The 20,799-nt window shown below is 39.0% G+C and overlaps 2 protein-coding genes across 3 annotated transcripts in view; both read left to right on the top strand.

Moving 5' to 3' along the window:
* DDX18 (DEAD-box helicase 18) overlaps positions 1 to 20,799 on the top strand; it is a 701,862-nt gene that overhangs the window by 301,940 nt on the left and 379,123 nt on the right. The gene's annotated exons all lie outside the window — the stretch shown is intronic.
* The window catches only part of DPP10 (dipeptidyl peptidase like 10), a 240,593-nt gene that overhangs the window by 218,462 nt on the left and 1,332 nt on the right, over positions 1 to 20,799 (top strand). For both annotated transcript variants that reach the window (XM_033064168.2, XM_033064169.2), the window contains 9 exons: positions 3,577 to 3,624; positions 5,703 to 5,801; positions 5,910 to 5,979; positions 12,370 to 12,564; positions 13,843 to 13,897; positions 17,455 to 17,554; positions 18,331 to 18,389; positions 18,472 to 18,544; positions 20,056 to 20,129. In XM_033064168.2, coding sequence (XP_032920059.1) covers positions 3,577 to 3,624; positions 5,703 to 5,801; positions 5,910 to 5,979; positions 12,370 to 12,564; positions 13,843 to 13,897; positions 17,455 to 17,554; positions 18,331 to 18,389; positions 18,472 to 18,544; positions 20,056 to 20,129 — 773 coding nt within the window. The remainder of the gene's footprint in view (positions 1 to 3,576; positions 3,625 to 5,702; positions 5,802 to 5,909; positions 5,980 to 12,369; positions 12,565 to 13,842; positions 13,898 to 17,454; positions 17,555 to 18,330; positions 18,390 to 18,471; positions 18,545 to 20,055; positions 20,130 to 20,799) is intronic.

The following is a 20,799-nucleotide window of genomic DNA, read 5'->3' as shown; positions in this document are numbered from 1 at the left end:
TTTGTTTGTTTTTTTGTGGAGATGCACCTACAGTACATAGCTGATTAAAAGAAGAATGCACAAACTGTGGGGTTTATACATGGTTAAATCTGCAGCAGAAGTGATGGAGCTAATCTGAGTGGTCCTTCTCTGAGTAATGAGCTCCTCATGCTTTAAGCAGTTTTCCCTTGTGCTTGATGTAATCCCCATGGGGTAAGTCTCAGATTTTTGCAAGAGAGAGGGTTGATAAATTGGGAAGAGCTTTTTGCCCTGAATCAGCAATGTGCTGGGGTCCAAAAGCATCTTGTTACTATTTTAGCAAAGTATATTCAGCCTGTAATTTGTAATGTGTTTCTTTGATATAAAAATGTGGATGCCAGTAGGGGTTTGTGCATGTGATTACTCACAAGCTCACGACTTTCAGTGACTTTGGCAGTTCTCTTTGAGCTGGCAAGGCTGTAGATCATCCTCCCAGGATTAAACCTACACTCCACTGAGTTGCAGTAGATTACCCTGAGCTGTGGATATTGGGCAGGGATGCTGAACTGCCATTAATTTTTTCTACGTCTAACATTAATGTAGAATTAGTGCTGTCTGGGATTTATTCAGGGTCTCCTGTGTTTCCTCAGAGCTTGGTCTCATGGAGTTCCAGGGCTCTGGGCTGGGCTGGGCATGTGGCAGGATCAAAATTGATGGCAAGGACACTGTAGAACAGGCATCCAAACTTCTGTGTGTGAGAGTGTGAGGCAAAGTGCTTCGAGGAGACGAATGGCACATGTACTTTGTGCATGCACACTCATTTTCCCACAGCAAAAAGCTTTTGCTGAATTGTTACAAAAGCAATTTGCCCAGAAAAACCTCGGGGGGACTCTGGACTGGTTTGATCTGTATGAGTTTCAATTCTTCAACCTCCTGTTTACCCACAAGCACCTTTATTAGGATAGTTTTTCCTTCTCAGTTCCCCTCAGCCAGGAGATCTCTCTCATTTTGCCAGCTGTATCCATCTCCAGAGGCTCTCCTGAGTGAGGAGTTATTTCTTGCCTGGTTGATGGAGGGCTGGCTCCTCAGCCTCTCAGCTTTGGCAAGCACATCCTTTGCATTTGCTTTCCACATTGCTTGTGGATTTTTCCTTTGGCACTTCACAAACACTAGCAAGATATGTTTTCTCTCCACTCAAATAAGATACTTTAGAAAGGGAGTACAGTAATTTCACGATTATAAGCTGCACCATTTTGACTAAAATTTTGGTCTGAACCCAAAGTGCGGCTTATAATCAGGTGTGGCTTATATATGGACAAAGAATGAAAAGTTGCTGTTTTAGTTTGGAGGACAGGTGTCTGCTGAGAAAGGCAGGAGCTTCTCTTTGAAATGGAGAATGTAAACTCCCTCCCTCCAAATTATTACAATTTTGAAATCAAGGGGCTCTTAGGCAAAGATATGGGAATTAGGAATAACAGTTCTTTACTAGGGAAATTAAAATAGAAATACAGTACTACAAAGAAACAAACTCCAAACCCTGACACAGTCAGAGTACAACCTGACACCCGTCAGGCAGGGTGTTGGCAGCAGTCCCATTCCATGGTGGCTGCATCCTCCTGCAGTGACAGATGTGGCTCAGTTGGAGCAGTGCTCCTGTACAAGGTGCAGTTTCCCTCCGGAGCTCCAGTGGGGATGTGGAGAAATCTGGTTTTCCTCTGGAGTCCAGTGGAGAAAGGGGCTCCCTTAGTGTCCCAAAGCCTCTGTTTTTATCTTGGTAAGAAATGTTGGGCTCTTCCCCCTGGCTGGAGCAACTCCCAATGGGATGCAGTAATTTTATCAGTCCCACAGTGGGACTCAATGGCCATGAGCAGAAAATGACTGGCTGGAGGAAGGATGGGTTGTGAAAAGATAAAGAACACTGCCCTGCCTGGTTTCAATGGATGGCCCATTAGCAGAACATCTCCCGTGGAGATAAGGATCACTGCCCCACCCTCAACAGGTGGTGATAGAACAGATACCTTTTATCACACTCTGTATTGCAACGTGCGGCTTATAATCAGGTGCGACTTATAATCGTGAAATTACTGTAATTGTTTCTCCCCTTTTATACAGCAGGAAATAAGCTGTGGGTTTAGGGTTAGTGATAGAAGGTCAATGGGAAATCCAAGTGCTGTGCTTTGTTCTGTAACACAGTGCCTGTGACACAAATTTGTCCTTTTTTTCCCCTCTGATCAACGTTTTAATCTACTGCAATCTCCCGTTTTTCAAAATGTCATCATCCTTCCATCTTTGAGTATTACAAATTGAGATAGGCTGAAAAATGCTGGTGTTTTCCCCCTCAGAAATGGTCTTTCTTAAATAAGAATTGAAAGCAAAATGACAAATTCAGAAGAAGTAAAAAGAGATGGAAATAAGAACAAACTGAAGCAAAAGAGACATCTGAAGAAATTATCTTCTTAGAGAGCTAAGGCAGAAAGCTGTGATTTGTCAACAATCTACCTGTAAGATTTTTGTCAATCATCCCCCTTGAGGGAGAGAATGAAACTGATAAAAATCTTCAGTGAAGGCTGTGAGTGTCATCATGCTATTTATTTCAGGTATTTACATTTCCCTAGGCTCGTGCCATAATTAATTGAGAGAGACAACCTCTCAAAACACATAAATTAAGCTCTGTCTCTGAACTCTCAAAGGGAATTGTTTTTCTTCTCAAAAAGAGTTGTAGCTCCTAATTTCAAAGGGGTCATGCCTTCATCTGCCATGGGGTCCTCAGGGACTTCAGCTTTTCTGCATTGTTCTTCCTCTCCCAATAGTGACTGAATGCTTGTAATTTAAACACTGAGGTAAAACAGAAATTCTCATGTGTAAATTCCATTTTGGGAATGGGGACACAAAATTTTCTTTTGCAGGTTTAAAGTGGTGAGGATCTTCAGAGCAGGGACAGCAGACTGAGGCACTTCTGAGGATGCTGAATGCTTGGTCATGCCTGTTCCACAACCACCTTGGGCATTTGCTCAGTAGCTGTTGGCATGAAGAATTATTCCTGATTTTCAGTTTCTTAGTGGCACAGTGAAAATAAAGCATGTGAAATAGGATTAGACAGCATCACACCTGGATTTCACTGTGCTGAAGTTGGTTTTGCAGAATTGGCATACCAAGGGAGCTTCTTAAACAGATAATTATGTGAAATATATTTTTTCAACACCTCTATAGCTCTTCCATAGAGAAAATAAATAGATATTATCATTAATTCATTTCACAGTCAACCTAAAAGTTTCTGAATGTCAAGCTGCTATATTTTAAACAGTACCATTAAGTGCATCCATAATTTTTTTTATTCATCCCTTAAAACTTAACATACAGATTATTAAAAAAATAAAGGAATGCTCCTTCTGGGTGCAGGGTCTGGGCTGCTGAACAGGCAGAGGGCAGTGACTGTTTCACACTTTGTTGTCCTGTAGCCCAGCCTGTGTCACTTCTGAGAGGTGCCAGTGGGGTTCCTGCTGTGTTTGCAGGGAATTGTGTGTGTGGAGCTGCCAGGATCCTGCCTTGTGTGGTAACTGAACTGCAGAGTACAAACTGCCTCACCCTTCCTCTGGTTTCCTTCTCTCCTCAAAACAGGACCAGGTGTTCCAGTTGTAAGTGTGCACAAGACAAGTAATGCTGAAAGTGAGTATACGTTGTGAAATAGGTTTTGTTATCATCCCTCATTTCTTAGGGGAGTGTGGGAGAGGGGAAAGTAAGCACATGAAAATGTCATGCAAGTACATGAAAACTAATTCATATGAAGTCCTATTAATCACCTTTTAGCAACATCCACATCAGCAAATGGTAAGGAAAGCAGTTAATCAAATGACTAAAGCTTTTCAAGATTTTTAAATATCTTTTGGACTAAATGCCTGTGACTCATTTTCTTTTTATACTTCAGTAATTTAGGTGGCAGGTTGGTCTTCATCCTTTTCACTTCCTACGTAGATCATGCTACCATTGCAGTACACCTCCTGTGTTTTTAGAGATGTTTTTAAAGTTACAATCCAATTATGTTGAAGTCAGGTACAGTCCTTGGATGATTGATCATGAAAGCTGACCTACATATGGTGATTTAGTCCTTCTCTTCTATTTCTCAAATCAGAACAGCTCCACTGACATTTTCAATGAAGACAAATCCAATAATAAAGGTTTTTTAGGAGGGTATTCTATACCACTGTTTGCCGAGTTTTACTCATTATTTTCTTGTGTATTGATGCCAAATCTGTTCGTGTTTCCTGGCTGCTGAGGTGTTTTTTAGTGAAAACTGTCCTTCAGCAGCTGGAATTTCCTGGTGGTGCAGCAGAGGTAACAACTCTGCCACCTCCAGCTCCACTGTGACTCCACTAGCATGGAGGTGTGGGTTATAGGAATGGGGGACAATTTTTCATTCAAAAGCACTAAACCAACTCTTACATCTCCTCCTTTCATTAATTGGATTATCCCCAGGGTTTTTCCCAGTCTAGAAATCCTGAACTGTACCAGCCTGCATCCCCTTTGTCCTGGGCCAGTCACTGTTCAGTGGAGTTAATCTTGCATGTTGAAGCACCATCCTAATAAATAGTACTAAGTTATGAAGTGTTAATTAACATCTGCACTTTAATTTTCTTTTTTTTTCTTTTTTCCTTTTTTTTTAAATGCCATTGTTTGTGTTTGCAAAGCCCAGTGCCACAGCACACCCAGGGCAGGGAGTTTTATCCAGCTCACTAAAGGGTTGTTATTGCTCAAATAAATGCATTTTAGACTTCTGTGGAGCTCCTCAATTCTGTGAAGGCAGGCTTTTGCTCTTTATTACCTGCTTCTAAAGCACTATAGAGTGTGAATTACTGAAATAGAGATTTATGTGCAGCACTTTATAGTAAAATAAAGCAAGTCAGGATAGAGGGACATTGTTTGTTGTAACAACAAAAAGCCAAATAACAAGAGAGATAATTTACCATTAGTGTTTCAGGGCAAGATTAGATTATCCTCTTCAATTCATAAAGGAATGATTAAGGATTATTTCAATTATTCCATCCTCAGACTATAATTATACCATTTTGGTTGACTGCCCAGAACAAGCATTCTCTTCAGATTATCTGTTTTGGCCCTAAGTGAAGAGTTTATTATTTAATTAAAATAATCTAAATTTTGGAAGCAAGATCAGTAATTTGAGTTTAAAAAAAAAAATAAAAAAAGAACAAATTAGCCATTTTTTCCTGTGTAAAGTGATTGCTTCAAATTAATCTGAAGCTTTAAACCAAGCTGATTGTCTTGCTCTTGGCTGAAGTGCAGAAGACAAGAACATGCAGTGACCACATTTAGCTGTGCTGGCTAAATGTTGCCTTGGAGTAGGTAATACTGGGGGAAAGGATGCCTGCATGAGGCTTAGGATACTGCCCAGCAGAGCAGCCTTGTGCTGCAAGAGCTGCTGTTAGGATTTGTCAGAGATGCTGATGTTCATCTTGGTCATCAGAAATTTCCTTGGTAGTGCTTAATGAAAACAAAGCCTGCCAAAGCCAGGAAAATGAACTGCATGTGTATCTTCTTGAATTGAAAAGTAGTTTCATTATTAAAAAAAGTATTTACAGAAGGAATTAATTTACAAGATTAACTTCAAGATTAATTTACAAGATCATTGCACATTTCTCTCTGTTTCTTTAATTTTTTAAAATCTTGTTGTATCTCTGGTGTGATGATTCTCCATGCCTTTCAACATGGCTTTTCTTCCTGTTTTCTAGAGTTTTATATTTTGGAAAATAACCCAGTGTTGAAAGAAGTTGTTTCCAAGAAAAAGAATTACAAGACTGAAATCAAAATGCTTCACATTGAGGATTACGGTAAATCTGGCAAAATGTTTTTTTAGCAAGCTAAAAGCTTTCTTACAATGTTACTGTTTTTCATCTGTGTAACTACCAGCCTTTAATGTCTTGCTCTTTTCTTAAAAGAATTCCCTTTACAGTTGTCACTGCCAAAAGATTTCACGGATCGAAACCAGTATGCCCTTCTATTAATAATGTAAGTATCTATTTGGAATCACTCAAAATCACAATCACAAAGAAGTGTTTCATGGAAAATACGAAAATCTGAAGTTAGAAATTTTTTTTTCCTTTTTTTCTTTTTTTTTCTTTTTTTTCTTTTTTTCTTTTTTTTCTATTTTTCTTTTTTCTTTTTTTTTTACCTTTTTGTAAGGAAAAAATATGGATTTGAGTCGAGAAATGAAAAGGCTTGTTCTAGGGAAGATTTTGTGCCAGGTGCTGTCTGGTAGAGATGCCTGGGGTTTTTTTTGAGCTAGTCAAAGCTGAGTGTGCTTTGCTGTGCTTTCATGTTTGGGAGGCACTGCCGTTTCTGATGGTGCAGCTCCAGGTAATCTGCAGTGTTTCCTGGACCCTTGCTGATCCTGCCCACAGAGCATCTCAGTCAGAGCATGAGCTCCTTTTTATCCCTAGAGAAATGAGTAGAGCTCCCAAGAGGGGCTCAGTTGAGATGCATAAAGGAAAACTGCTTTTAGGAGCATCAGAATGAAATAAATGTTACTTTTGATCATCAGTGGTTGAAGGTATGATGGGCACGATCCAAAGTCTTAGTTTTTGTAGAAAAGCTGCATGGGAGGAGGATGGTACTCCCTGAAAACCTGTGTTGTTCATTTAAAGGAAGATGGGGTGTGTGTTTGTTTGTCTGCACATGTGTAGCAGAGGGAAAAAACACAGCCATGAGTGTGCTTGAAGGCTGCCTGGAAAAGTGGTGATGGCCAGCTCAGGGCATCCCTCCTTCCTCCACCTGAGCTCAGCAGGGTGGAGAGAGCTTTCCTGGATCTACAGAGCTTCTTCCAGTGCCAGCTGGAAAGAATTGATGTGAATTTCAGTAACAGAGGTGTAGGAGTGCACTGCTAAATTCATGAAAATGCCACTTTACTGAGCTGTGTCACCTGGAGCAGATCTCCCTCAGTGACAGCACACATCCTTATTGTGGGATGTGAGGTGTTTACAGACCTGAGCTGCTGAATGATCCCAAATTCATCTGCTCAGATCAGATAATAGGACACAAAGGCACAAAACTGCTTATTTCTAATCCCAGTTTGTGTTTGAAAACTCAGAATTTTCAGTTGCAGTTATCTGCTGATGTGGAAGCTCTCTGCATTAATTGACTCACAAACATATTTTTCCTTCTCTTGTGGAGAAACAGGACACATGGATTTTATTTCATCTTTGCAGCCTTTCCTGGTATGATCTTGGAGGCATGACTATATTTTAAGCAGCTCTTTCTGGAGTGCCAAAGGCAAACTGACTGTGTGAATTGACCCCAGCAGCACTGCAGGGACTTGCAAACACTTGTGGCTGTTGCTGTTTCTGAGAGCAGGGAAACACAAAGGGGTTGCAGTGTAACGCTTCCCTTTTCAAGTATCCCAGTAAATACATCCTCTGCCAGATACAGCTGGGGTAAAACATGGGGTTAGAAACTCCTGGAGAACCTAGGGAAGACAGAAGGGAAAGATGAGAAACCTGGGAAGTCCAAGGCCAGAAATCACAGGAAAAGGAAAAGAAAAAAAGAAAAAAAATCTAAAAAAATACCATTTTGAATTGTTTTTTTGATATCAAGAGTTGAAAGAAGTGATAACAGTATTGAGCAGGGTTTGAATTTAAATTTACCAAAGTTGTTGGTACACAGTGAGCAAATAATGTGGCCAAGTCATGATGTATGTTTATGTTTTATGTTTTGTGGTTTTTTATGATAGGCATATGGGATAAAAAGGAATTTCATCAATTTACAAATACAGATTATTGTATCTGCATTTATAATATGAAGACTTTGGTTCTTTTAGGTCAGATTCTTGTCTTTGCAATACTGGGTTCTCAATGTTAGCTTTAGCAGGGGTTATTTTTAGAAAACCCTATGTACTAGAGAAAGTATGAAACTGAAAATTTTACATCTGTCCTGGCTCATGTACTGTGGCATGTTTTGTGTCTAGAAGAAAAAGAAGTTTTATTAAGCTGTATTTATTCAGCAGCTTTTTACAGACTTAAAGCTAAGGTTGCCAGCAATCCTTTTTTCTATTAAAGAGTTCCCCAAACGAAATATAAAACTGCAAACTGTCACCGAAATTATGGGAGGTTCCCTTGTGGGATGATTATTTGAGCCTAATAAATTCTGCCTAGCTCTTGAGAAAGAATGGTTGGATGTCTGTGGGTGTACAGGGGGCAATTTCTTGACCCACAGAGCTCCAAATTGACATCCTAAGGTTTATTTCATGATCAGAAGTACTACTTTCAAAAAAAAGAGAAAAGTATTCAGGTCCAAGGAGAACATGTAGCTTTTATAGGGAACATTGATTAGTTGTATAGATGATACCATTTCCCAGATACTTGACTTTTCTGAGTCCCAGAGTGGTACTGTTGGGACTGATGGAGAAACACCCTGTTCTTACTGCCAGCAGTGTTAGATGAGAACTGGGGGCTGATAACAAGTTCTGTCTTTTGTACTGTTCAGCTGCCTCTGCTTTCTTTCTTCCACTCTCAGCCATGATATAATTATCATTATAATTCCAGCTATTGAGAGACAAACCTTTGGAAATGAATGCTTACCAATGTCCTTGGTAAGAGTGTTGCTTTAATTGTATGTCAATTTTTTTGGAAAAGAGATTCTGTAAAACATCTTGATCCAGGCAACATGCACTTAGAAGTAAAAAACCAGAAGATATAAGAACAGAAAAGTGGAGTATTTGCAGAGAAGTGGGGTTTGCTTTCCATCTCAGTAGCACTGCACTTTGAAGAGGGAGAAAAGAGGGAGGGAGGAGGGAAAGAAGGTGGGTGGTGAGTGATTTTGTGATGGGGATGATGTTTGATGTGATCTGTTTGGGGTTTTTTTCAAATCACTGAGAGCTAGTAGCCATTTCAAAGGTGCATGACTGTGAAAAGGCTTCTGTATTCATGCAAGGATGTCTGCAGGTAAATTTGAAATTCCAGCACATGGCTTCCAGCTGCCTGAGAGTTAAGGCTGAATCCTGGAAGGAAGCTTGTCCCAGAGGAATTGGTCCTGGTGTGAAACCTGGGTGGGAACTGAGTACAGTTCCATGTAGACTCAAGCTCAACTTAAGGACCAGGACCTGATTATGCTGTAACCATCAGCATAAAGATTGTGTGAGCATTCATCCATTAGCAGCTGCAATTCTCAAATTGTAGGTCATTGTATAGCTGTGTTAAAATTTATGTCCATCTGGATGGCTGGACTGTCTAACAAATCTCATGTAGAAACATGTTGGCTGGCACTCTTTTTCTTTCCAGAATTGTGATGAGTAGCCCATAAAATGTTAAATAGATTAAAACACTTTCCTTTCTTCCATTTGTTCTCCTCAACCACTGATAACATTTCACACTCAGTTTCCTTCTGCTGTAATACACACAGTATCTATATATTAAAGAGCTGCACAGTAATTGCCTGAAAAGTGATTACCATCTCTTTTCTATATAATTAAGATCAAAGTTTAAATTTCAGGTCCTTGATTTCCCCATTATAGTTCGCCTTACTCATTAAAAAAGTTGGAAGATACACTTCTTGGTAACATACAGGAAATGATTAAGTAAAGACTCTGGCATTTAATCTGGGTAATAAAATCAGAGTTGATAATCATTCTTTATTTTGCTTTGATTGTAATTAACCTCATTCCTTCAAATGTGTGGATAATGTATCTTAAATATCAGTATCTATTATTTAATGCCATTTAAAGTTGTCTAGTATGTAAGTTGATATTTTAAAACTGAATCAGTGGAAAGATTGTCCTGATATTTGAGGGGGGGGGAAAAAACCCCAGTATTCTTCAAAGTAGCACTGAATTGTCTCCAAGAGGTTTCTGTTTGTTTATTTGTTTAATTGTTTTATTTTATTTTGGTCTAAAGCAGGGGTTGGTTTACCTGGTTTTGAACTGATTTTCATCGGTTTTAGGCCGTGCACAAAAAATCAAACCTGTTTATGCCCCCAGTGAATGCACTCTTGGGACTGATAGAAAGATAAGGCAGTGGGGTTGGAAAGTGAATATTTTGTGCAGCTTTGAGAACAAGCCATTAAAAGAGCAGAAGAAATATGGAGAGGCATAATGCAAGTATTGGGAAATAAATGTCTGCTGTCTCCCTGTGGAGGACAGGAGCACACCTCAGATACAGTGTCATTTTATAGTGGCAGCTGAAGAGTAAAGAGACCTTTTGGTGCTGATGGGAGTTCTGATATATACCTCAATGGAAATAACCTTAAATGCTTAGCAAAGACTACTTACATGGACATTCTTGAGATAAACTAGCCACTGGAAAATTGCTTCCTAAAGCAATGCATCAAACAACCCATCATGCAGGGCTGGACAAAGTGTAGTGTTTGAGCTGTGGGCCCAAAAGTAGCCCAGCTATGACCTCCAAAAAGGAGCTTGAGAAATGATCACTGTCACTTCTCACCCACTGAGAAACTTGCTGAGGTTCTGTTTGTTGTTTCTTTTTAATTGGAGAAATTCACTAAGGGTATCACTTTTGATTTAAAACACCTTTTGGTTTTAATTACTTTCTGGCTTAGAGAAAAGCTTTTAAATGTAATGGTTCTCCTATTCCTAAGTGTCTAGAAATATAACATATCTATATGTATATACACCAGATTATGTATAACCTAGATATAGAACATGTATAAATCAATTGTGAACACTATGTTAGTTTTGTTCCCATATTTAAAGGGAGGAAAGCAGGCTGACTCATGATATTTTCACTTGTGTGGAATGTGTTAATCTGTTGGAAAGATATCTAGTCAAACATGGATATTTCTGACATACTATTGTGGAAAGTTGGAAGAACTTACAAATAATTGTAACTGGTCTGAGGCTCCTATTATTGGAGGCAATGATAAACACCTTGTGAAAACTTCTGTTTCAGTGTGTATGCTTCTGAAAACCTTGCACTGAGAAATGAGCAGAAATTGGAAGTATTGTTCTGTTCCTTATTGCAATAATAATGATTATATACTTCCTGAATTGTGTGTTTTCTGCAGAGCTCACTTGACAGTGTTTCCAGACTCATTGCTTTGCAATGTTACTAATTAGTGTAATCACAACTAAATTGGTTAAGCACGCCAGAAAAATGCCCTTCTTTTCTTTTTATAAAGCCAAGTATAAACCTGATGCTCAGGATAATGGTAAATCAAGCATAACATGTTGTGACTGAGTCTGTAACCAAGTAATCCTGATTTCAGTACATGATCTAGGAACTAAATAGATAGGTCTGACTGAATTTGAATTCATCATATGCTTGCTAATTAACTGAGTGATTACCTTGAAGATGGTCTGTGTTATCCACAGCCAAAGCCAGATATTGAATCAGCACATTATTGTATTTATAAGACAGCACTTATTGTAGGATATTTTATCTCTCTTTCCTCCCCAGGGTTTACATAAGTCTATTTGGCAAAATAATAATTTCTGTCTTCATCTTTCTTTCACCTTAGACAGTATATTCCCATAGACCATCCAATTTAATTTCCATACAGCCAGCACAGACACTTTTACATTTTAATTTGCATTCCACTGGCAGATGCAGCCTGCATAGAAATATTTTGCATTTTGTACAACTTCATGGTAGCGTGTTCTTTTATTCTGTGTTTATCTTGGGGGAAAATAATGACAAACTTCCCTTTTAAAACTGACATTTTATTTTCTTTGTAAGGAAAATAGTGTATTTGGCTTCAATGGAAAATCTTATTGTTCTTCTAGAAACTGCATTCTCCCATTCTATTTCACCTTTTGTGCTGTAAACCTTTTTTTTTTTTTTCCTGGTCATAAAATAGACTTATCACTCCTGCCTGCATCCATTTCTTCCTATGAATTTGGATGGAGAAAATACAATTTTCTCCAGTGTATGCTTTAGTCTTCTTTGTACTCTGTTTCAAGAAATCTATTCACGGATACAATAATGCAATTATTTTTGTTTTCTCAGATGACATCCTTCTTAATAGTATTATATATCCTACAAAATGGTAATCAGGGTGCTGAATAAATTTTACCTTTTTGTATGTTCAGTGAGATTTTACAAATTCTGCATCAGCCTTCTCAGAACTGAGCTAGCCATTAGTGATTATGTTTGGGGGTTTTTCCTTCACTTTTGTTGCAAGCAGCACCACCTGCTTTAATTTTCTGTGTCCTTCAATCAGAGTGTACTCAGGTATTGGCAGCACCACAGCACAGTGGTTATAAAGTTAAAGAAATTATTTTGCTGCAGGGCTTGCAGCCCTAATGGGATGGTATTGATGGAAGTGACAGTAGCTCAGCAGGGTTGCATAAGCAAGTGAACTCTGGCACGTAGGTTAAATAAAATATCAGAGCTCGGCACAGCGCATCACATTGTCAATAGTCTTCGTTTGTGTCTGGTGTGTTGGTATTTGCAGTGATGAAGCTCCAGGCAGCCAGTTGGTTACAGATAAGTTTCACATTGACTGGGACTCAGTGCTTGTCAACTCTGATAATGTCATCGTAGCTCGATTCGATGGCAGAGGGAGTGGATTTCAAGGCCTCAAGATCCTACAGGAGGTCCATCGGTGCTTAGGATCAGTGGAAGTGAAGGACCAAGTAGCAGCTGTAGAGTACGTATGTGCAACCTCTTCTCTTTCCCCCTGCCTCCACCAGTTGGAATAAAACTGCCCAGAATGTTCTCTCTGCACTGTTAATGTTTGCTTTTTTTTAATACAATTGCAAATTTTGAAATGGTAAATCTTCCATTACAAACAGCAAGTAAAAAAAATCAAACAAGCTTTTTTTGAGTTTTCTTTGAGTTGGTGTTTCTTTTTGATAAAGCTGTCCTGCTCTGTGCAATTCAAATATGCCACCTGAGCTAATTCATGTTTGTCTCTATTCTGTAGGTAAATATCTTGCTGTCCACATTAACATATAAATGTATTTTAGGTCTATACCATAGGGCACTGCTCTCATTTCCACCACAAAGTTCTGCAGTAATCCCACAAAGCTAATGGAGTTATGGTAGTGTAAATGAGAGCAAAATTTTGGCCTGTTATTTCTCTGCCTGTTATTTCTATTTTTCATTATCATTCTTACACTGATGTAAGTCTACCAGCTGCAGAAAAGAGTAATTTCTATCTGTGGAGTAGTCATGTATAGCTTTGATAACACTCCTTACTCAGGGTGTACATGTCAAAATGGCTCATACCAAGGTCTGGATGACTTTTTCTGGGGTTTTCCAGAAGACAGATTTTAAGGCAGATATTTTTTCTTCTTTTGAAAGGGGTTGATACTTCAACCATTCTGTGAATAAGCTGCTGTGTCTGATATTTCCCCTCAGGTTATTCTGTCTTTTCGGTATAAAATCCACCATAGATGATTAATGGCCTTGATGAGACAATGAATTATTTTTAGAATTAATTATTTTTAGAATTATCTAATTTTTTAGAGTCAAGAAGTTCTGTTCATCTTTTCTGCCTTTAGCTGGTGCTAGGCACATGGTCAAAGCCAGTCATGTAAGCTGTAGTCAGTGGAAAATCCTGGCGTTTCTGAAGGATGATCCTCCCCAGACTGAGAGAAGTTTTCAACAATAGTAGGGATGCTAAAGGGATCTCTCTTCTCTCCATTAACTGAAAAGCAGATGTAAATGGATAATTTCAACAAGATGTTTAAATTCAGATATCTAAATTAGGTGAGATGGACCAAACACCAACTGTTTCCCTTAAAAAAAGGAATTAGGAAACAAATCATATTCCCCAGTGCAGTACTACTTGTATGGATGTAATTTCTTCTGCTTGGTCTCCATGTTTGGCAGTTCCTTAATGCACAAATAATGTTGTATTTAGGAAGTAAAATCCACCATTTAACTTTGCCAAAATTAAAAAAGAAACTTTTTTTCCTTTCAGATCACTTCTGAAACAGCCCTTCATTGATCCTAAGAGACTGGGTATATTTGGAAAGGTAATGTTCAAAAATAGCAGGATATATCATCATGATTTCTCTAAGTGCTGTTGGTTCATAAGATATTTATATATTTTCCTAAGACAATTTCAGTTATTAAAACAGGGGGGAAAAGTCATCCATAGTTTACTGTCTGTTCTGTACAATATTTTTTTCTCAGAATGGGAATTTAAGTCAATAAAATCAGTTTTATGGTGTAACACTATTTACATTTCAGAATCTGAAGGAGAAAGTATTTGTTTAAAAATTCTGCTTTTTGCTTTCTTTAGAAATTTTTAAGAGGGACTTAGTTTTAGTGAAAGCTTGTTTCTTACAGTTTTATATTTGGGCTGCAGTTAAATTGACAATGTTGTCCTATAAAATCCAGGTTTTATGTCTGAATGTTTTACTGACCCTTGAGCCCAGCTGAGCACCTACCCTGTGGTACTGTCAGCAAGTTCCTTGTTGTACCAGTGAGAAATCTTGCCTTTGTTATTTTATCAGCTGCATGTCATTGCCCCTAGCATGGGATACAACAAGGCAAAAGCTCGACTTTTAGTAGCAAACTAAACAGCATTTTGCTGATGTCTATTAAAAAGCAGCAATTAGAAACACCACACAACTGCTGCTTCAGCTATGAACTGGCATGTGCAAGATTTTAATTTTTTAAAAAGTTTTGTTTGTTGTTTTGTTTTTTTTACTAAAAAAATGAAGCTGTTTTTTGCCTTTGAGCTCAAAGCAATTAGAAATCTTGATCAAGTACCCCCCAGTCATCACTTTTAGGAGCAGCATGAAGTGCCTTGGTTCTCAGTGCTGCTGGGTTGCTGCTCAGCCTCAGGGAAGTGATTTCACCTGCCTGTCTCAGTCTGGCTGGATGCAGGATGAGGGGATTGACATTTACCTCCTGCATGGTAGCGTTTTGAGGACTGGCTGATGTTTGTGACTGTTATTAACATTTCACATGAACATGACCTTCCTCAAAGATCTGAGCTCCTGCTGCACTCCTTGAGCTGAGAAAGAAACTCTCCCTGCAAGAATTCCATTTGGGTCAAAAGCAGGGTTGTAAGGGAGCAGCCAGAGATTTTCTAGCTGAGGATGTACAAGCAGGGCCAATTTCACCCACCAGGTGATCGTGGCAGACACTTCTATTCAGGTTTTAATGCCTGACACCAATGTATATGAAAATACACACACATAGAAGCATCAACTTTTCTCCATCTCTTCTTCCTCTTTCAATAATTTGATTGAAAATACTCTTTCTGGAATGAAATCCCTAAGCAATGCAGAGTTGCTTGGTTTTGACGGAAGAAATTCTTTTCATTGCTACCTGAAAATTCCCACTTGTTTTCTGCCAGAGATTCATCAGTATCTTTTTTTCCTAAGAGTAACGTGATGAGACAGGTACTAAAGAGAATGCATGTAAACATGGCTTTACATATCTGCCTAGACCAATCCCCAGTTTTCTTTTCTTTCACAAAATATTATTGATTGCCATGTTCTTGCATTTATTTTCTGAAAGAGGTGTTGAGGAATGAAGAGTGGGAAATTCAATAAGCTTTCAACACTGCTTTGAATTCAGGGAAATTTCGCCTTTCCAAGTTAACCTTTCAAAGTTGTTCTTTTACTGTCAAAAGAAAAACAAGAATCATAAAATTTAAAAGTCAGTTTTATAATTAATAATAAAAAAATATATTTAACAGCTTCTTAGGGTTAATTGTATTTTCCTCCACTCTGCTTGTTTCAGAGTCGATTAAAAATCTACTTTAAAACTCATTTCTTTTTTATCACATACAAGAACGTGATAGGGAAACAAGTTGGTGTTTTTCTTTCTATGTATTAAATTTGCTTTACTGATGGAAACAGAATATGCACTTTGCTTGAAAATAAGTTGACTTTGGAATGGCTTAATGCTGATCTCATAAAGCTGGACTTATGCCCACTTTCAGGGAGCTCTTTAAGAGGTTTCAGAACTACACAGAAGTAAAATTCTTGTCACACTTGGTGATGTCAATGGGGCACAAGAGTACCGAGACTGTTCAGAAGGGCACAGTGGGGAAAATTGCCAGGCAATCTGCCAATGCCCCCTGGCTTATCTCTGTGAGGGGTGCAAGCCTGAGTGATGCTGACCCAAGGGCCTTTCTGAGCTGGTAGCCAAGTGTGGTTCCATGGAGTTTGTGCTTTTATTCATGGAAGTGAAAAGAGTTTAAAAATGAGTTGCAATTCTACAGCCAATGTCTTTCTTCAAAGTGCAGCAATTAGGCTGTAACCCCAGAAACCCAGCAGATGAGTGAGGCACCACATGTTCTTGCATCAGGGCATGTGGAATAGCAATGTCACTGTGAAATGATGCTAAGAATTTATTACAAACTCACTCTGTAGTATTTTATTTTGTCCTGGAAAGCCTGGCTGGAAGCAAGGACACAGGCACAAAGGGAAGAAACTCCCTGGAGAATTAAACAAGCTCTTAATGAAAACATGGAATAAATAATAAATAACCTGGCTATACCTCTCCTTGGATTAAAATTGTCCTGTGGAGCTACTGGGCAAGACAAAAACAGAATATTAAACAAAAGTAAAAGCAGAGAAAACCCAGAGGCAGAGAAAAGTTGCTGTTCTCTTAAGCTCTTTGAGTTACACAAATTAAAGGTGCCCACTCAGAAATTCTGTCTTAGGTGAAATGTACTCCTGCACATGAACTGATCTCGATGGCTCTTGGCCTCTTGGGCTGAAATTTGTATGGAAAAGGAAGAACTCAGTTCCTCACACTCCTTTGAAAATACAGCTCCTATTTGGTATTTTCTTCAGTCTGTCCATTCCCACTTAATATGGATTGATGGAAATGAACAAGAAACCTCTTTGCTTATATTTCTTAAATAAGGTTAAAGAGTTTTCAAATATTACCATTCTTCCACAGAAATCATCTGTTCAATAAATATTTAGACATGAAGAACAGGAGCCAGCAGCATTCATAAAAGTCCATGAGAAAACTGTAAGCACTTGATGCATGATCTTTTTTTGGATCAGCCGGTGTTTTGCATTATATTTTCCCTGTCATGGGATAATTTTGTTTTCCTGAAGTGTGTTGTGCCAAACACAAAACAACAAAAAAAAAAGCCTGAAGAAATACCAGTTTTTCAGTACTGATGAAGGGATAATAAAATGGCAAGTAGAGAAATTTGAGGAGCCCATAATATACGAGAAAATCATCCATTCCAGATGCCACAATTCAGAATTTCATTTTCTGTGAGTCTAGAATGATTACAAGTGTACAGAAATGGATTGCCTGTGTCATTTCAAGGAAATCTGTGGTTTCAATTTAAAGCTTTCACAAAGATTTCATGACTCTCTGGTATCAGCTCTTCCAGGGGAGATGTCCCAGACTTCAGAGATGGTGAAGAAATGTGCAATACTCATTATTATTATTATTTACTGCTTAGATTAAAAGTCATGACCAGCTCACTGAGATCTTTATGCACCCTTAAACTATAAACATGATGCCACTGGATTAGCACAGTGGCCTTTAGCTTTATTCTTGCTAGAATGAAGCAAACCAACCCAAATTTCCATCCCATTGATAGGGGTATGGTGGCTACATTGCATCCATGATCCTGAAATCCAGCGAGAGGCTCTTCAAGTGTGGAGCTGTGGTGGCACCAATCACAGATATGAAGTTATATGGTGAGTGCTCCCTGCCCTAAACCTGTGGGGCAGTTTATTCAAAATACCTTTTAGTCGTGGAGCTGCTGTTTATTTTAACTAAGGGCAGATAACACAACAATGTTTGTGAGATTTCATCACACTGTCTTGGTCTCTTCTTTAAATTAAAATAAAGCTGCCACTGGGGCAGTTCACCAAAATTACTGACAGCTCTGATTTTGCAGTTACCTCATTTCCTAAGAATCCTTTATGTATATCAGCATGAATCAAGTCTTGTATTAGGAATGAATCCTTTAGGGTTAGCAGTGAATTCCCTACAATAAATATCAGCCATGTTGTCATTCAATCACAGCTTATTTGGTTCTGTATGGCAAGTTTGGAGCACAGGTTATGAACTGTGATCACAGGAAACCAGAACAGATTAATGGTCTGTTAGACTTTGTTTGGGTTTTAGTTTATGTTTTGTTTTGGGTTGGGGTTTGGTTTTTTTATTTTAGGTTTTTTTGTTTGTTTGTTTGTTAATTTTGGGTTGTTTTTTGGTTTGGGTTTTGGTTTTTTTGTGAAGGCAGTTTGTTGAATTTTGGTTGGTTTCTTTTTTAACTATTTAAAAGTGGGTTTAAATATTGCATCAAAATGGTACGTTCTGTGTCTCTAAATGAACATCTCAACTTCATGGCTTAAATAACTTCTGACTCTAAGCCAGAAATTATGAGTTTTAAAATGGAAATAACTTGGAATTCACAAGATTTGTTGGTTTGGGTTTTGGTTTTTTTATTTTTTTTTAATTATTTTTACAGCATCAGCTTTTTCAGAAAGATACCTTGGGATTCCATCAAAAGATGAAATTACCTATCAGGTAAGTTAGCATAAACAAGGAATTTAACATTTTGCTCTTAAAATGCAATTGAATTACAGGTTTGTGTGTGTTTGTTCACTAGGCATCCAGTGTATTACACAATCTTCATGGTTTAAAAGAAGTGGATTTGCTAATAGTTCATGGGACAGCTGATGGTGAGTATTTACAGATGCAGCAGGTTTGGAGTCAGAGCTCCTAGCAGGCAGTGTTGAAGGGCTGATGAGGCACACACCTAGCAACTACATTTCCAGTTTCATTTTCCCTCTGATGGGATTTTTTCCTTTTGTTTCACCTGTCACTTCTAACTCTGAACTGGTGGCACTTTCCTTTGCTGAGGATTTGCACCTTTTAGGTGCTGTATGTTTAAATTTGTTTAAATCTTGTGGACCTCTCTGTTGCTAGTGAAAGGTATTGCATGAATTATTAATAGAGCAACATACATTTTTAATGTTGTTTTAAATTCATACAAGTTCTGCAGAATTATCAGTACAGCTGGTGAAGTACATCACCAAATGGGAAGTTAATCTTTTCATCTAATTAATTACAAGGTACTGCCAAACCTTCTGAAGCTGAAGCTGCACAGAACCTTTTAATAGCACCAGTACTTTCAGCAGTAGATTAAGACAGAGAATGAGTAACACAGGGTAAGTTCTAGCACTTTAGATGGATTCATAGGATGCATCAATTGAGATAATTTGTAATTGCAGATTTCACTGCAGTGTATTCTTCTGAACTTCCTTCACTGATGTCTAAAGAATGAGCTTTGATGCAGGCACAAATTACAGTGATGCAAACAGCTGCTCTGTACAGACTGACATACTTACTTCTTTCCCAGTATTTTCTGGTGGATGTGTGATAATACAAGGTATTTCAGTCAGTCTGAAGGGATGAGTGCCTCTCTCTGGTGAGGGCTGAGGTGACAGTGCCCATGCACAGCTGGCAGGGTGCCAGCCTGTCACCCCTGACTTGCCAAACTTGTGTTATGGATCCAAAGAGCAAACCCTGTCCAGTGCTTCTCCCCAGAGTGCAGGGGGAGGGATGGAAATATTCTAGGTGACTTGGCAGGCATGGGGGGCTCAGGCTTTATTGAGTGCAGCAGGCAGCAGCAATTTCTGCCTCTCTGAACCGAGCACTGGAGGGAATTGAGGCTCTGGCAGATGTCTGAGCAATGCAGGGGGCTCTGGGAGTCTGATTCTCTGCGCCCTTGCCCAATATCACACCCAGTGACACTGCCCAGCCTAAACTCTGCAGGTTAGGACATGGTAGTAATGGTTCTGAGGGCTTCCAGAAAGTCCCTTTGCTAAAGAAGAGTGGGGTGCAATGACCCTGTGCAAGCAATAGGAAATGCAGTGTGCTTTCTTTCAAGCAAATTGGAAAATGCCACAATGTTCAGAGTGGTTTTACCATCTCTAAGCTATCACAGTGTGTGTAAATCAAGGGTAAAGACAGGAGTCCTCACTAAGTGTCAGGAGTGTGGCTTCCCCTGGGGTTCCAGTTCCTTCTCCAAAACCTCTGCTGTGCCACCCTGTCCCTGGTGGGGTGACCTTAGAGATAGTCAGCTTCAGACCCAGTCATTACAGAGCCTGGAAATGTGTTCAGCTGTGTAACAGTTAAGTATTTCTTATTAATGGAGCTGTTTCTAATAATATCAAATGTTTTCTTGCAGCTAAAGTTCACTTCCAGCATTCAGCAGAACTAATTAAGCATCTAATAAAAGCTGGGGCTAATTACACTATGCAGGTATGTGCACCCGTGACTTTTCCTATAAACAGAGTTGAACATTTAACCTCCTGTTGCTATTTCTTAACTACAAATGACCCTCTCTACCACAATACAGTGGTATTACCTCAATTTGCAGTTAGAACTGTGTTTAATTCCATTTTTCTCACTGTCAGTATGGATGTCAGGAGCTATATCACCTTGTCATTCTCCTGGGCTCTTTCTCCTCTCTCTCATCTTTCTTTTTTCCTGTTTATTCTACAGTTCTGTACAGAGTGCTCTGCAATCTGCAGGCACTCCTTGGAGATGTCACTACTTTGGGTCCCATTTTACCTAAAAAGATATTAGGTCAAATGAGTGTAATTTCCTCTTATTTTCAACATTTGAATTTATGAAAAGAGCACAACAGAGCCTTTGTCAAGGCACAGGCTTGCATGGGACTCACCTGGAGCACATGGATGCTGCTGCCAGAGGGTTTTGATTGGATCAGGATCTCCAGATACTCCTGATGCTTGTTGGCCATTGCAAACCTCAACCTTGCTGGGCTTTAGGGTGATCTGTAGTCTGCACTGGAGTGTGAGCTGGTGTCAGGGAGGAGGTGGCAAGAAGGGGATTGGTGCCACTTGAGCAAGGAAAAAGGACTTTAAATATAGAATCTGTTCCTGCTGCCCATGTGGTTGCAGCTGAGGTG

The sequence above is a fragment of the Catharus ustulatus genome, chromosome 7, assembly GCF_009819885.2.
Source record: "Catharus ustulatus isolate bCatUst1 chromosome 7, bCatUst1.pri.v2, whole genome shotgun sequence".
Taxonomy (NCBI): Eukaryota; Metazoa; Chordata; class Aves; order Passeriformes; family Turdidae; genus Catharus; species Catharus ustulatus.
This window is presented reverse-complemented; position numbering and strand designations above follow the sequence as displayed.